General features: G+C 50.1%; 1 protein-coding gene across 12 annotated transcripts in view; it reads right to left on the bottom strand.

The window, feature by feature from the left end:
- Nucleotides 1-16,119, bottom strand: part of LOC106509733 (uncharacterized) — a 279,725-nt gene that overhangs the window by 72,959 nt on the left and 190,647 nt on the right. For 2 of the 12 annotated variants that reach the window (XR_014841203.1, XR_002342501.2), the window contains one exon: nucleotides 7,018-7,158. The exons of 3 other annotated variants lie outside the window; for them this stretch is intronic. Coding sequence is in view for 2 of the 9 variants with exons in the window: in XM_085018440.1 (XP_084874566.1) it covers nucleotides 10,502-10,637 (136 nt within the window). In the remaining 7 variants the exon portion in view is untranslated. Of the gene's footprint in view, nucleotides 1-7,017; nucleotides 7,159-8,536; nucleotides 10,638-12,228; nucleotides 15,645-16,119 lie in introns of those variants that run through there. 7 more of the 12 variants (XM_085018440.1, XM_085018441.1, XR_014841198.1 and 4 more) reach the window with 5 other exon arrangements.

Raw genomic sequence — 16,119 nt, 5'->3', positions numbered from 1 at the left:
GGCTGTGGCTGTGGTGTAGGCTGGTGGCTACAGCTCCAATTTGACCCCTAGCTTGGGAACCTCCATATGCCACAGGTGCGGCCCTTAAAAAAAAAAAAAAAGACACACACAAAAAAGTTAAGAGAGTAAATCCTGAGTTCTTCTCACAAGGAAAAAAAAATTTTTTCCCCTTTTTTTCTTTTGTAACATGAGATAGTGGCTGTTCACTCACTGGTTCAGTAACATGTTTGTCAAATCATGCTGCTGTCCGCCTGACACACCGCACTGTGTGTCAGTTACGTCTCAATAAAACTGGAAGGGAAAAAAAGGAGAAAAAAAAAGTCTTATAAATTTTCTAAGGTTAAACCCAACTTGCAGATGGCAGGTAGAAAAGTCTTTCGGAGTTTACAATTTTCTAAAACTTAGTCTGGGAAATGTTTTGCCTCAGAGGTAGCCCAGAGGTTCCAAAGGCAGGGCTGAGGGAAGAGCAGAATTAGAAGCCACTAACTTGTCCTGTGAAAGCCCCCACCTGCGTGGATTTGCTCTCTGCACCCTCTTGTTGTGGAGCTTGTGGTGATCAGGCCACTTGAATGGGTGGAGCCACATTTTTTTTTCTTTAAAATTTTAAACAATTTTTAAAAGGGACTTTCTATTTACAGTTATTACAAAATATTGGCTCTGTTCCCCATGTTGTGCGATACATCCTGGAGCCTATCTTACACCAATAGTCTGTGCCTCCCCACCCCCACTTTGCCCCTCCCCCCCACTTTGCCCCTCCCCCCCCCACTTTGCCCCTCCCCCCCACTCGTAACCACTAGTTTGGTCTCTATAGCTGTGATCCTGCTTCTTTTTGGTTGTATTCACTAGTTTGTGGTCTTTTTTAGATTCCACGTATAAGTGTATATGACTGTATTCACAGGCTGTATTTGTCTTTCTCTGTCTGACATTTCTCTTAGTGTAACGCCCTCCAAGTCCAGAATCTCATTTTTTTTTTTTCTTTTAATTTTATGGCCACACCCACAGCATACAGAAGTTCCTGGGTCATCAGGGGTTGAATCCAAACTGCAGCTGCAGCAATGCCTGATGCTTTAAGCCAAGGCGCCAGGCCAGGGATCAAACCTGTGCCTCCACATTGACCTGAGCCACTACTGTCAGATTCTTAACCTGCTGTGCCATGGCAGGAACTCCCAGAGCTTCATGGTTAAAAGTCCTTCCGAGGTGATTTGGGAAACCAACACAGGTAACTGGAAAGAAGTAATTTCTAGAACCCTGTGTGACTACTGGGTTCATTTACAGGTTCTAGGGCCAAGCAGGACCTGAAACACAGAGGAGCTGAGGACAGGAGAGTCATGCCAAGCAGAGAGTCAGGAGGGGGGCGTGGAGGGGGCAGTCGGGGCTCTGTGCCCAGCTGTCTGTTGGGAGGAAGCTTCTGGAAACCCAGCGGGACGGTGCAGGTTTCTTTTGCTAAGCCAGTGTTAACAAGAGTTTCAGTCCTGACAGAGCCCCCCATCAGGTCTCCCCTCTCCTGTCTGGGCCCTGCTCCTCCTCAACCTCGGTGCCTTGGCAGGCACTTCCTTCATTTTCCACCCCAACTTCCTCTCACTCAGTTTCCCCTCTTGCATTTTCCATTTCCTCTTTTCAGGACACTGCCTTCTTTTCCTCCCCCCGCCCCAACCCCCACACCACAGCTTTGCTAATCCAAGAAATGCCTCCAAAATGGAGGTCAACCCCCAACGGCGGCTGCAGCGAGCCCAGGAGACCCAGGTCCTGGGGGGGGGGGGGTGCCTTCCCCTCTGCAAGGGTGGGAAGTGTGTCTCTCTCAGACACCCCACCTGGAAAGGGTTAATAAAGCCGTTAAGTCTCATGGACTATGTTAGTCACGCTAAGTAAGAACACTCGGGTTTAAAATCTTCCCCAAGGTGCTTTCCAAATGAATCTGAGGGATTGTAAATAAAGTGTTAAAATAACCTTCCCTGTCCCTGCCGGTGATGACGTGTTTATCCTTGAGAATAAGTCAAGATGCTTCCAGGAGGCCAACTTCCGGGTAAGTCAAGCATCCAGGGAGACCGTGAAGTACTTAAATAATGAATGTTATTCATCTGACATTTTTCTGGGACTGTATTTTTAAACGACACATTTCTGGCCTATACAGTGTCCAAGGATCAGGGGTAAGCGTTTTGTTCAGGACCCAGGTCCAGTGAAGAGTCTAGCCGCTGACCCCCCTCTACCTGCTGTTAAGTGTTATGCAAATGATCCCCGCCCGCCTGGCGTGGCCTCAAGCTCCGCCCACCAGGGCCCAAGCCCAGCTGCATTCAGAATTCTTCCATCTGCTTTTTTAAACCCTTTTTATTTCTTTGCCCTGTTTGCCCCTTGCTGCAGGCTGGCATCTCTTGCCTCTCTCTCGGCCTCTAGCTCCCTGCCCTGGCGGCTGAGTCCTGGATTCTTAGCCGTGAGCACAGCCTGGCTGGAGAGAAAAGCCCTGCTTGTGTTTGTATAGAAACGCCTCCCACTTTGTGGCTGGGTGTGTCCTCCAGATTTATTTTAGACTAGTCATTTTCTGTTTCCTTAGGGAATTATGCTACCAGCATGACTAGTTTATTGGAAGGATCCAATAAAGAAAGCAGTGGGTGGTCTTTCAAATTTAGGTTATACTATCTATAATCGCATTATAATAGGAGGCCGCACAGCTAAAAGGCTAAAAGCTTGGTCTGTGTGGTTTGAATCTAAGCTTTGCCATGATGAGCTCTGTGCAGTTTTAACCTTTTGCAATGACTTTATGCAGGGAGAGGGGACTAACAGAGGCATGCTTCTTTGCTGAATCCTGTCCAGCCCTCACATCAGGCCTGCACAGATTAGGAGACCCCAGGAAAGCAGGGGGTGTGTGTGGGGAGAGATGGTTCCTCTGTCCCATCACATATGCAGCCCAGAGTGGTGCTATTTTGGAGGCCATGCGGTCCTTGAGGGTGTTTTACAACATCCAGACCACTCCGAGCTAAGAATAATCTGTATCTGGAGTTCCCATAGTAGCTCAGCAGGTTAAGACCCTGAGGAGTATCCATGAGGATGCAGGTTCCATCCCTGGCCTCGATTAGTGCATTGAGGATCCGGCATTGCCGGGAGCTGTGGTGTAGGTCACAGATTCAGCTCAGATCCCAGGTTGCTGTGGCTGTGATATAGGCCAGCAGCTGGAACTCCGATTCGACCCCAAGCCTGGAAACTTCCATATGCCGTGGGTGTGGTCCTAAAAAGCAAAAAAAAAAAAAAAAAAAAAAGGGAAAAGAATAATCTGTATCTGCAAAGCAGAAATCATAATAGTTGCTACCTGATAGGTTATAATGGAGATTAAATGAAGGAAAGGCCAGCAGGTGCTGAGAGCAGGGCCTAGGACAGAATAAGGACTCCACAACGACACAGCATTTCTCTGCCATCTGTGAGAGCATTTTCAAAATCATTTTCAAAATTATTTTCCCATTTCCTTTTTATCAAAGAGTGTCCCCAGCGCCACCAGGCACAGCACCCTGGGTGAGGGGTCTCCATTCTGGATGCCAGTATGGTCAGGTTCTGGTGAAGACCTTCTTCTGGGCAGTAGACTGCTATATTCTTTTCTTTTCTTTTGTTGCCCCAGGCTGCAGGGGCTTGATGTGGGATCTCAGTTCTCAGACCAGGGATTGAACCCAGGCTATAGTGGTGAAAGTGCCAAATCCTAACCACTAGACCACCAGGGAACTCCCAGACTGCTATAGTCCCTTTTTTTTTTTTTTTGTCTTTTTAGGGCCGTACCCATGGCATATGGAAGTTCCCAGGCCCAGGGTCAAATCATAGCTGTAACGGATGGCCTGCGCTACAGCCACAGCAACACCAGATCTGAGCTGCTTCTTCAACCTACACCACAGCTCATGGCATTGCCGGATCCTTAACCCACTGAGTGAGGCCAGGAATCAAGCCTGAGTCCTCATGGATACTAGTCAGATTTGTTTCTGCTGAACCACAACAGGAGCTCCAAGCTATATTCTTATTGTGTCCTCACACAGCAGAAAGAGGACCAGAGATGGGGCTTCTCCCATTAGGGCACTAAGCCCATTCATGAGGGTTCTGTCCTTATAACCAAATTAATTCCCGGAGGTCCCAGTTCCTGACACCATCACGTCGGGTGGGGGGGTTAGGATTTCAACATATGAATTTGAGGGGGGGGACATCTGGTCCATAACAATGACAAACAGAGAAAAACTGAAGGCCAAACGGGGACTATGGTGGAGAAGAGAATAGGCAGCTGCTCTTCTTCTGAGCATCCTCGGGTGGGAAGATGGCCCAGTGTGACCAGATCATCCCATTTTCTAGGAGAAGTTGGAAAAATACATGTTTTTTTTTTTTTTTTTAAATGTGAAAGCCAAGCTCCTGATTTTTAAATCTTGACAAGTAGTTTAAAAACGTAAACACATGTGTGCCAAGTAAAACACACTCTCCAGACTGAATGTGGCCTCTGAGCCTCCAGTCCGTGACCTCTGGAAAGATCTAGAATCCTTTTGCTGCTTGAAGGCATGTTACTGCAGGCAGAAATGCCTTGTCTAAACAAGGAGTACGTCTGGAAACACTGTCGCCTGCCTGACGGGTGGGTGGAGTTGGCTGCCATCTGGACCACGGCCTGTCAGAAGCCACCACCTGCTGCAAGGGATGTGACATTCCATCACCAGGGACAGCGTTCTTGTCTTCGGGCTTGGTCGCCTGGTTAAAAATAGATCGGCCTTGACTGCCTTCTCAGTAACTCTGTTCTTGGTAAAAGCAGCAAGTCTGAAGATAAGGCAGTGAAGTTCAGCCTTCGGAGGGTTTGGTGAAGACCGGGATTCCTGAGTTGGGTGTATCTACAGGCTACCTTGGTGCACTTCATGGTTTGCATTCTGACCCACCCAGGACCCAGAGCTGGCCTCCAATTTACAATCCACTGTTCCCAGCAGATGACCTTCAGGTGGGTCCAAGCAGCAGTTGATAGGGAAGCCCTTGAACTCAGTTCTCTCAAAATCACCCTGAATTTCCACCTGTGGCTATTTGCAAAAAAAGATGACTTTCCTTCGCCCACTGCCCACAGCAACACTGGATCTGAGCCACATCGGTGACCTAAGCTGTGGCAATGCTGAATCCTTAACCCACTGAGTCGGGCCAGGGATCGAACCTGCATCCTCATGGCTCCTAGTCAGGTTCTTAACCTGCTAGGACACAACGGGAATGCCTGTTCAACTTCTTATGAATGCTAAGCAGGTTCTGGAAGACGACAGTCTTGTATACACTCTGAGACTGAACATACCTATGGATCATGGCCAGACCATGTATTAGAAAGAGCTCCGGGACTTCCCGTTGTGACTCAGCAGGTTAAGAACCCAACTAGTATCCATGAGGATGAGGATTCAATTTCTGGCTTCCCTCAGTGGGTTAAAGGATCTGGCATTGCCTTGAGCTGCAGTGTTGGTTGCAGATGCGGCTCAGATCTGGTGTTGCTGTTGCTGTGGCTGTGTCGTAGGCCAGCAGCTACAGCTCTGATTTAACCCCTAGCCTGGGAACTTCCATGAGCCACAGGTGCGGCCCTAAAAACAGAGAAAGAACTTGGACCCAGAGTATGCAACAACCAGCTAAGGAAGCCAAATGACTTCATAGCAGTTGGTCCCAAACTGCCAGGAGGTAGTTAAAACCAATTAGTTTCCCTAACTGTTGTCCCCACTTCCAACTTGGGACCAGAAGAGAAAGCCAGCTATGCATTGCTAATCCACCCCATAGGATGCTGCGACTATGACAGCTAGTTGCTGCCTCCAGCTTTCCCCACTGATGGGCTCCCAGCAGAGCACACCTGGAGCCCCTTTTCTTTTCCTCCAGAAATCTTGCTTCTCCTCCCCACCCCAGCCCTGTCTGCCTTGGTGATGCCAAAAGCAAGTGACCGTGATGGTGGCTGACTCCCTGGCTGGGGTCAGCTCCCACCAAACAGCCTTTGCTTTCTTGTTTAGGTGGTTCACGTCCAGGGCTCACACGCACTCACATACACACAGTTCGGTCGGCTGTTCGGGTCGCTCCAGGTTGATGAAGATGTGCCTGCAGTCTCGCACTAACTGCAGAACCCACTTGGAGGAGGCAGTTCCAAGGAAATTGATGTTCCAACCAGTCCCAGATGAAGGGCAAAGGAGCCCAAGAGATGTTTGAAATCATTGTGTTTTGACCGGAAACTTTATTAACCTGGAGACAATGGGACAATTGTCCCTGAGTGAACAAAGCGAAATGCTCAAGTCTGGGACAAGCAGAGCTGCCCTAATGGCCTAGGCATGGATTTCTGAAGGTCTATGCCAGCGTTGGCAAGAGCAGCCATGGCTGTGAACGGGCTGGGCCATGGACACAGGCAGCCCTGTCACCTCCTCACTGGAGCAAGTCCCAAAGGTTTTTAAGCCTCAGAAAAGGACCCAACTTTCCACCCTCATCAAGTCACCAGACTGACCTTCAAGCCAACTGAAGGAGCATCTTGGGAAGGACAAAGCATTTTCTCATCTCGGAACAAAACGTCACAGAGAGAGAGCTTTAAATACATCATACCTGTATTTTGCAGGGAGAAGCAAACTAAAGTAGAAATGCATAAGCCTTAATAAAAAGAGGAATTGGAGGGAGGGGGCAGGGGTACCAGGTTGCAGCCCCTCCCCCAACCCCCTTACCCCACCCCCCACCCTCCGCCTTGATCCAGGCACAGGGCCCTCTGAATGGGAAGAGAAGGTGCTAGAATATCTTCGTTCTTCTTTTAGAATGTATGTCGATGACTTAAACCCAAGTCTCCATTCCACGCCTGTTAATTAGGCTGACTTGGTGGCATATGCCAGAAGTCTGGAGAGCTGCTCTCCCAGCTCTGCCGGGGCTGTGTCATCACGTGACACAGCAGTTACTATGGAGATTATCAGTCATGAGCAGGTCGTCCATAAGTTGAACTTGCATCTGACAAGTTAAATTTGTCACTATGGGGAGAGAGTAAAGAGGGTTGTTTTTTTCTTTTTTTCCTTGAAGAGATTTCCTTGGCTCCAGGCCCTGCCCCCTGCCCCTTTCCAGCCGGGTTAGGCTTTTTCCACGTGGTGGTCCTGAGCTGAAGAAAGCTTGCTTTATTCTCTCTTGTGTTCTGTAGAGTCTTGGAGGAAGCTAGGGCGCTGGCACCAAGGGGCCCTGCAAGATGGGTTAGGGCTAAAATCAGACCAATTCTGTGATTCATCTGCAGACCTATAAGGGGGCACCAAGCACAGGCTTGGTCTCCTCTGGGACAGGAGTGGCATATGCCAGTTTTCTCTCCAACAAGTGTATTTCATTTCCTTCGTTGGCATGAACTGCCCCCGTCACCACATACGAACACATGTGTGTGCATGTGTGTTCATGCCTGGCAGTATGTCGAATTGCGCTGCTGCTCTCTGTCCCTCAGTAGGTAATGACTCTCATAGACCACCTTTCTCAGATTAAAGGCAAACTGCTATTTAATAAAAGCCACAGGAGGGAGGCTGGGATGGAGCCACACCGAGAAGGGAGAGCCAGGCCGAACATCTGGGCCACTGAAGGCCATTGTCACACAACTTTGACAGGAGGATGGGCTAGGAGGCTCCCACACTGGATGAGCCTACCTCTCCTGGTTTCAGACACCTTTGTTTTATTGTGTTTCTCTTTGGTTCAGCTCCTAACCAGGGTCGGAATTATAGGAGCCAGTCTCTCATCTCTCATATACACGACCTTACATTCAAAGGGCCCCCCAAATCGAGAGTCATCCCTTCATATGTGGGTGCAGGTGGCCTTGTTTTTTTTTTTAATTTTTTTATTATGGTTGATTTACGTTGTTCTGTTAATTTCTCCTGCACAGCAAAGTGACCCAGTCCTGCATCTATACACACTTTCTTTCTTATAGAATCTTTCATCACGTTCCATCACAAGGGGTTGGACTGTGCTCTGCAGCAGGACCTCATTGTCCATCCATTCTAAAGGTAACAGTTTGCATCTACTAACCCCAAACTCCCCATCCACCCCACTCCCTCCAAAGACCTGGCTAGGTGGCCGTGGCCTTGATCTCATAGATGTCCCTTCCTCTTGGATGCCTTTCTAACCCCTCAGAGGAGCCCAGGGCTGAACTGGGAAGGTGGGCCTGGACCCAGCAGTGTTCCCCATCCCCTATTGATTAGAGGGCTATGGCACCCCCTCTTTCATCAGGAACAGAAAAGGTTTTAACACATACAGACATTTTCCTCCAGGCAACTCAGCTGCAAGATCCTTAAAGACCAAACCAGAACTACTCCTTAAGAAGCAGCAGCCAGGAAACTAAGAATCACAATTTGATTCTGTAACTCCCAAGAGACCGACCCACTTCATTTGAGCTCAGCCAACAGTCTGGCGACCGAGGCTTTCATTCTGTCACCTGTCTTTTTAATATTCTCATGAACCTCTATTTCCCCCTCATTTCAATGTTGAAGAATCACCTTGGGATTCTTGTCTGGTCAAGGACAGGAGTCTTGCCTCAGAGTTTGATCTGTTAAGTGAAAATGAAGCAAAACAATAAGAAAAGCCATTTGATTATAAGCATCTGTATTTTTATTATTTTTAAGAGCTAAGGTGGGAGACTAGGGTCCTTTTGTTCAGCCAGGCATCTTAATGCCTTTGGGGGCATGAAGAGCCAGGCCTGGAGCCCAGAGGGACCTGGGAATGAAGATCTTCTGCTCTGTGTGGAAAAGGATCAGAATTGAACACTGGGGGTGGGAAGAGGGGGAGGGAATGAGGGAGGGAGGAGGTCCCCAGCACAGCTGGAGGCTGACCCCCGGGAAAGGATGACCAGGGATGGAGTGGAGGTTACTGCTTTTGCTTATGCCTTTTCTGGTGACCCCCCCCCCCCCCCCACCGCTGGCACCTCTAGCCACAAGGAAGACCCTGGCTGAGGCTGGGCCATCCTGGTGCCTCATTAGGACTTAGCATGAGAGGGGGGAACAGAGCACCTGTGCCCAGGAGGTTCAGCAGGAACCTGCCTTGCACAGCAGCCTGGGGGCCCAGGGGTGGGCACGGGTCACCCCACCTGCTGCAGACTCCAGAGCAGTGGTCCACGGCTCCCACTGCTGGGTCCTGAGGCTGGGAGCTCAAGACATGGTTCCAGGCTGGCACTGTTGGATCCAATATCTCACTGTTCTGTTCTGCAGGCCGCAGGGTCCACCTCACGCAGAGGGATGCGCATGGTCAGAGGACACCAGGGGTCTGATGCCACCAAATACAACTGGGCAGCTCGGCATCGCTGAGCCCTACCCAGAAATCCCCTGCCTGAGGACTCTGCCACTCTAAGGCTATCCTGAGTCACACCCCTTGGTGCCTGAGGGGAACAGAGAGGATGATGGACAAAGGCCTGTTTCTTTTTATTTTTTTAAGTAAGGCCAACCCTGTGTATCAGCCAGGCCCTGTTAATGAGTGTGTGTCTGTGTGTCTGTGTGAGTATATGAGTGCGAGTGTCTGTGTGCACCTGTACTTGTGTGTATAAGTCTAAGTATCTATATGTGTATGTATGTTTACATGTGACTGTGTGTCTGCATGTACGAGTGTGTACATGAGTGAGTTTCTTAGGTGTGTGTGTGACTGTGCATGTGTGTGAACACGTGTGAAGGTCTATGTGAATGGGGGTGTCTGTACATGTGAATGTGCAAGTGTGTGTATGTGTCTGTGTGTGAATATGTGTGTAAATGTGTGTGCTCACATGTGTATAGAGGATGTGTCTCTGGATGTGTGTGCACCCGAGAATGTGTGTGAATGTGCACGCCTGTGTGCACACATAAATGTCAAGAAGCTTAGATGCTTTGCAGATGTTATGTCTAATTAAGACCCACAACAACCCTGTTAGGCAGGTATCACTCCCATTTTACAAGATAGGGGGACTGCAGCACAGAGCGGTTGGGTGACCTGCCCAAGGTCACACAGTTAAATTCACTGACGAGCCAGGACCTGAGGGTGTGTCAGTGCAGCAGTGGTGATAGGTGAGTGGAGCCAGGCTCCTCTCTCTGGGTCACTTTCTGGAAGCCTCGGGCTTGTGGCTGATTGGGGAGCCCTCACTCCCTGACCATTAGCTGGAGGCCAGCCTGCTTCTCCACTGACATCACAAGAGGCCAGCAGGCCCAAGTGAGCAGATGTTCTGAGCTTGGCCATGGCCACCCCTGCCTGTAGTGCACACCTTTCTGAGAGAGCCGGGACTCAGAGACCTGGAACCAGGTTCCCCCTGTGGGCAGCCTCTCGGGCTCTGTGCTTGCCTTATGCCTGCCCTACCAGCCTGCAAACATCCGATGGATGGTTCTGCAGCAAAGGTGTCCAGTTTCCTGGCCAAGGTCACTCATCCTTTGTCAACGGGGGGCGTGGAGCCCCCTTTGCTTTCTCATGGCCCTGGAGAACAGCCAGCCCCGCATGGCTGACAAGGCCAAGGTTAGGGTCTTCCAGCCCCTCTCTCTGCTCTAGGCCTGGAGCCTGGCTATGGGGGAGCAGAGGCAGGCCTCACCCAGCTCTGTGTTCACGCCCATCTCTTCCCTCTCAGCTGCAGAGCAAGGAGGGCCATCTTCAAGGCCAAGGGCTTTGCAGGGTATGAACCAGGGGTGTCTCGAGCACCAGAGAAGAAAAGGCAGAACCTCCGCGCCTCCTGCACCTTGCTGTATATTGAAAGGAACAAAGAAGAGTGTCACCTAAGTACAGTCCTCTCAGAGGGCCCAATTAAGACAAACGATTTTTGTAAAAGCAGCGTAAAACCCCCTAAATGATTGCCACGTTGTATTCGGGGCGGGGAGAGGCAGGTGATCAATACACAGGAGGGTCCCCTCATGTTAGCTGTTCGTCCCACCGGAGCAAGCTGCCAGTGCAAGTGCGCAGCTCCTGGGCTGTAATTTCATTTTCCTGAGCGCTGTTGGATACACGTTGCTGGGAGCCCAGGGCTCCAGCTCTTCTGGTGAACAGAGATGCAGGCCAAGAGCCAGAGCCAGAAAATAAATACACAAAGCCAGAAACCTCCTGTGCTGATGCAGCTGAAAGGTTACAGCTATGGGCCTTTCAGAGAAGCAGCCTCTCCAGAAACCTGCCCTGCCCCCGCCCCCGCCCCCCGCCCCCAGATGCACAGCCACAGGCAGCCGCCAGCTTGCAGAGACAGCACTGCTCCAGGCGGGTGCTGCAGGGAGACCCATGCCAGGCCAGGCCCTGCTCACCTCCTGCTTCCTCAGTCCAGGGGCTGTGGGATCCAGAATCTTCTCGAAGCACCTGAGGACGATGGAGGATCCCCCACCCCGCTTCCCAGCCCGAGCTACCCACCCTGTCTTCAAGGGTTTAGCTGGTTCCTTTTTTTGTTTTCCTTTCTTTTTTTCTTTTTTTTTTTTTTTGTCTTTTTAGGGCTGCACCCACAGCATACGGAGGTTCCCAGGCTAGGGGTCGAATCAGAGCTGCAGCTGCCAGCCTACACTACAGCCACAGCAACATGGGATCCTAGCCACTCTGCGACCTACACCGAAGCTCATAGCAACACCAGCTCCTTAACCCACTGAGCGAGGATCAAACCTGAGTCCTCATGGATGCTAGTTGGGTTTGTTAATCACTGAGCCACAGTAGGAACTCCCCTAGCTGGTTCCTGATGTACATGAGGGCCCCGCTTTGAGGAGACACCTGGGGGGTGAGCTGAGGGTCATAGGGTCAGGCCTCAAGGGCTGTTCCCTCTGCAAGACTCACAGCCACAGGCTGCCTTTCCAGGCCTCCAGGAGCCAGGACACACCCTGCCCGGTGCCTCCACCCCCACCAACCCCCTGTGCCCTGGCCCAGCCCCAGGCCCAGCCCAGGCCAGGAATGGTTTGCCCACACTTCCCAAGAGGTGGGAGGGACGGAGGCATGTACGTAGCCCAGTGTAGGCAGGCTCTCTGCCTCCCTCTTTGGAGGGGGTGCCGTGGCAGGCACTCAGGGGAGGCTTTCCACACACCCACCTCAGCCCATGGCAGAGCATGGCCTGGGCGGGGCTGTGACACCAGCCCTGGGCCAAAGAGTCTGGGCTAGAGTCCCAGCTCCTCTGACCCGACATGTGACCTTGAGCAGCTCAGCTCATCGGACCTGTTTCCTCATGTGTAAAATAGGACCTACTTCACAGAGTTGATCTAAGGATTAAATGAGTTTTTCTGTATGTACACAGACATAGCTATATGCACACCCATGCGTATATACACAGAATTATATATAATAATATAAATAAATTATATATGAGGGCAGAGGTATATACATGAGATTTATTTATAATAATGAGATTTATTTGTGTGTATATGAGGGTCTATGAGGTTATACATGCGCATGATATTTAAAGTACTTAGAACAACACCTGGCACCTAGGAAGGCTCCATAAATATTCATTGTTCTTCTTTTTCTTCTTCCTCTGGTTCCCATTGTCCATATAAGTGCAGCTCTGAGATCAGGCAGCCTGGGTTCAAGTCCACATCTAGCTACTCCATAGCCCTGTGAGCAGAGGTGAAGTTTGCCAACCTACCCAAGCCTCACTCAGTGTCAGCAGAATAAAGTCAGTTAGAAATCATAGGCCTTTTTTTTTCTTTTTTTTTTTTTTTTAAAGGTTGCACATGCAGCATGTGGAGGTTCCCAGGCTAAGGGTCAAATCAGAGCTGTAGCCACTGGCCTACACCACAGCCATAGCAACACAGGATCTGAGCCGTGTCAGTGACCTATGCCACAGCTCATAGCAACGCTGGATCCTTAACCCACTGAGCAAGGACAGGGATCAAACTCACATCCTCATGGATCCTAGTCGGGTTTGTTAACCACTGAGCAGCCACGAAGGGAAGGCCCAGAAATCATAGTATGAACTATACCCTTGAAACAAGTTAAAATTGTAAATTTTATTGTGTGTACATTTTACCACAATAAAATAAATCTTTTTTTCTTTTTAGGGCCACAGGTGTGGCCTATGAAAATTCCCAGCCTAAGGGTTGAATCAGACCTGCAGCTGCTGGCCTACGGCACAGCCACAGCAACACCAGATCTGAGCTACATCTGCGACCTGCACCACAGCACACGGTAATGCCAGGTCCTTAACCCACAGAGTGAGGCCAGGGATTGAACTGGTGTCCTCATAAACACTATGTCAGGTCCTTAAGCTGCTGAACCACAACTGGAACTCCAAAATAAATCTTAATTAATATCAAATTAATATCAGATATTTGCCTGACCCAAAGTTCACAAATACATCAAATGAAACCCATAATGTTAATGATAGTATTATTTGAACAGGTACTCCCCAAGCCTAGTGTCTAGGGCACAGTATTTACATTTGGAAGAGATCTTGAACTTAGATCCTGGTGGGTCTGGGGATCTGGAAAGTGTTGGGGCAAGATGGCAACAAGACCGGGCTCCCTACAGCTCTGGGAGGGAGAAACTCTGATATACTGCAACAGGGACAAGTTGGTGGCCCTGCAGACACTACACTGGGGCCTCTGGATGAGCCCTTCCTCATGGGCTGATGTCCACAGGAGGATATTTCCAACATTGTCTAGGCAAGAGGCCTACCTGCCTTCTTTCCAGACTTCTCCAGAAAGCATGCTCCAGCAAGCCCTCATAGTGCAACAGGCATCTCTCTGTCCTGCTCACCCCCAGGGTGACCCGAGATGCCTTCATCCCAGAGCCCCCCACAGTGACAGGATGGTTTCAGAGTGATGGCTCCAGGTCTGAAGGTGGCCCAGGAGTTAGGAGTAAAGGGAGCTATCTTTCATCACCAGGTGCCTGTGCACCTTCCTCTGGTTGCCCAGGCAACATGACAAGGCCTCTGCTTCTCACCAGGACAAGCCTGCTGCTTCTCAAGATGCACACAGGATTCTGGTGGGGACGGGAAAGGATGGGAGTGGCATGGACCATAGGTCGGAGCCTTGGGGACGCTGCAGGGGGCCTCACGGGGGGCTCACGGCAGAGCTTGTAGAGAACCATCTCATTTTCTGAGCATCCCATGTGCCAAGCACATTCTCAGCCATCCTTTGTCCTAGTCTTTCAGAGCAAAGCCTCCAGTTTAGGCCTTGTGTTCCCATTACACAGAAGAGAAAGCTGAGGTTCAGAGATTCATCAATTGTCACTGAGTCCCAGCACTGGTAGGAAAAAGAATTTGAACTCGAAACTGTCAGACTGCAAAAGCACACTATTCTTTCCACCCTGGAACTGCTCACACTTGGCAAATCACATGCCACATTTATGTAATAATTTTCTTCGGATCAACTTTAAGTCTTTTTTTAGTTAGCTTTGTCCTAAACAACACTGTCTATGAAATGGTGGATCTAATGTGGGACTTTCACTTTTTTTCAAATCTCATTAAAATTAATCTATGACTTTCAAAATAAACTCAAGCGTACACCACCTGCCCCCATTGTGCCAATTACCATATCCAGCAGGGTCCAAGAAACACCCAGTTGGGACATGACTAAGAGAAGAATTTCATATGCAGAACAGACATGGATTTGACACTCATCTTCAGCTATCAGTAAATGGACTTCAGCTTGGTCACTAGGGGAGATTCTGAGAGTCTTCTGGCCAACGATGTCCACTCCGGGCAGCTGGGAGAGGTTTAGAAGGAGATTTAAAGGAGAAAAGTAGGAGTTCCTGTTGTGGCTCAGCAAGTTAAGAACCTGACATAGCGTTGGTGAAGATGTGGATTTGATCCCTGGCCTCACTCAGAAGGTTAAGGATCTGACGTTGCCATGAACTGCGGTGTAGGTCGCAGAGGCAGCTTGGATCCTGCATTGCTGTAGCTGTGGCTCCTCCAATTCTCCTGGGAACCTCCATATGCTGTGGGTGTGGCTATAAAAAGAAAGGAGACCAGTAAGGAAGAAGCATCCATGAAACAAGCTGGCAGCACGTGAATATATGAATTGTTTCCTAACACTGCTGCACAAGTAACCAAAAACTGAGTAATACAATAGAAATTTACTTTCAGCTTATTTCTGGGAGCTGAAACAAGGTGTTGGCAAGGCCATGCCCTCTCTGAAGCTCCAAGGGGAGCCTCCTGCTCTGCCTCTTCTAGCTTCTGGTTGTGGTCAGTAGTGCTTGGCTTGTGGCTGCATCCAACCTCTGCTTCTGTCTTCACGTGGCCGTGTGCATGTGTGTGTGTGTCCCCCTGGGTCTGTTTCCTCTTCTCATGAAGACATCAATCATTGCGCAAGGGCACCCCCACTCAGTATGACTTCCCCTTAGCTAGTTACATCTGCAAAGACCCTATTACTAAACCAGGTCACATTCTGAGACTCCGGGTAAACATGGATTTAAAGGGACACTGTTCACTCCTGTGCAGATGGTGTGATCATGTGCATGATCTTGTGATCAAGGCAGTGCTGGGAGTAGGACCGAGGTGCTGCTTAGTGAGAGGCAGTTAACGTGGGAGAGGACCCTGGAGAGGAGGTGCCGGTCCCCTAAGTGTCTGGCCCTCTCACTGCTGGATGCCTCTAGAGCTTTCCACCTTTGTCAAGGGAGGCACACAGAGATCACCAGATGGCCTCCAGGCTTCAAAGTTCTGTTTCTATGCAACACTGGCGTCCGAGGACATCCAGAACCATGAGATCAGAGACGAAAAAGCAGGACCCAGTGCCGCCAGGGTCCACACCACAGCCGATATCATGAAGCGATTCAATGAAGATGGAGACACACTGATGGGAGAAGGAGAAGGACTCCCATTAAGAAGAAACAGAATGCAGGAGAGGCCCAAAGGAAGTAGGCACCGGGCCGGGGGGTGGAAGTGGCTCACCAGGGCCTGGGGCAGGGCCTACTGGTACTGCCTTTGGGGGGACAGGCAGGGCTAGTGGCCAGTGTCTGCTTGTTTCCTGCCGACACCTCCTTCCACTGTGGTTTGGATGGTTCTGGGCTCTGAACAAGGAGTTCTGGACATAAGGGAGCAGAGGTGAGGCTGCCATCTGGAGCCGTGCCAGGTAAGCCACGGCCCGCTGGGCCATGCCCATGGCTGCCAGAGGCGGCCCTGGGGTTGGGCTGGTGTCACTCATCCCGCAGGTCAGTCTTGCGTGAAAGAGAACATCACAGCCTTAGTGAGGCCCTTTTGGTTTCTACAAGTCTCAAAAACAGTTGAAAATAGCAACACAAAGCCCAAATGCTGGGCTTGGAGGAAGC

The sequence above is a fragment of the Sus scrofa genome, chromosome 3, assembly GCF_054392235.1.
Source record: "Sus scrofa isolate SSC_HxYL_T2T_F1_AM1 chromosome 3, Sscrofa_HxYL_maternal_Yorkshire_Landrace_v2.0, whole genome shotgun sequence".
Lineage (NCBI taxonomy): Eukaryota > Metazoa > Chordata > Mammalia > Artiodactyla > Suidae > Sus > Sus scrofa.
Note: the sequence above shows the minus strand (reverse complement) of the source record. Positions and strands in the feature narration are given on the sequence as shown.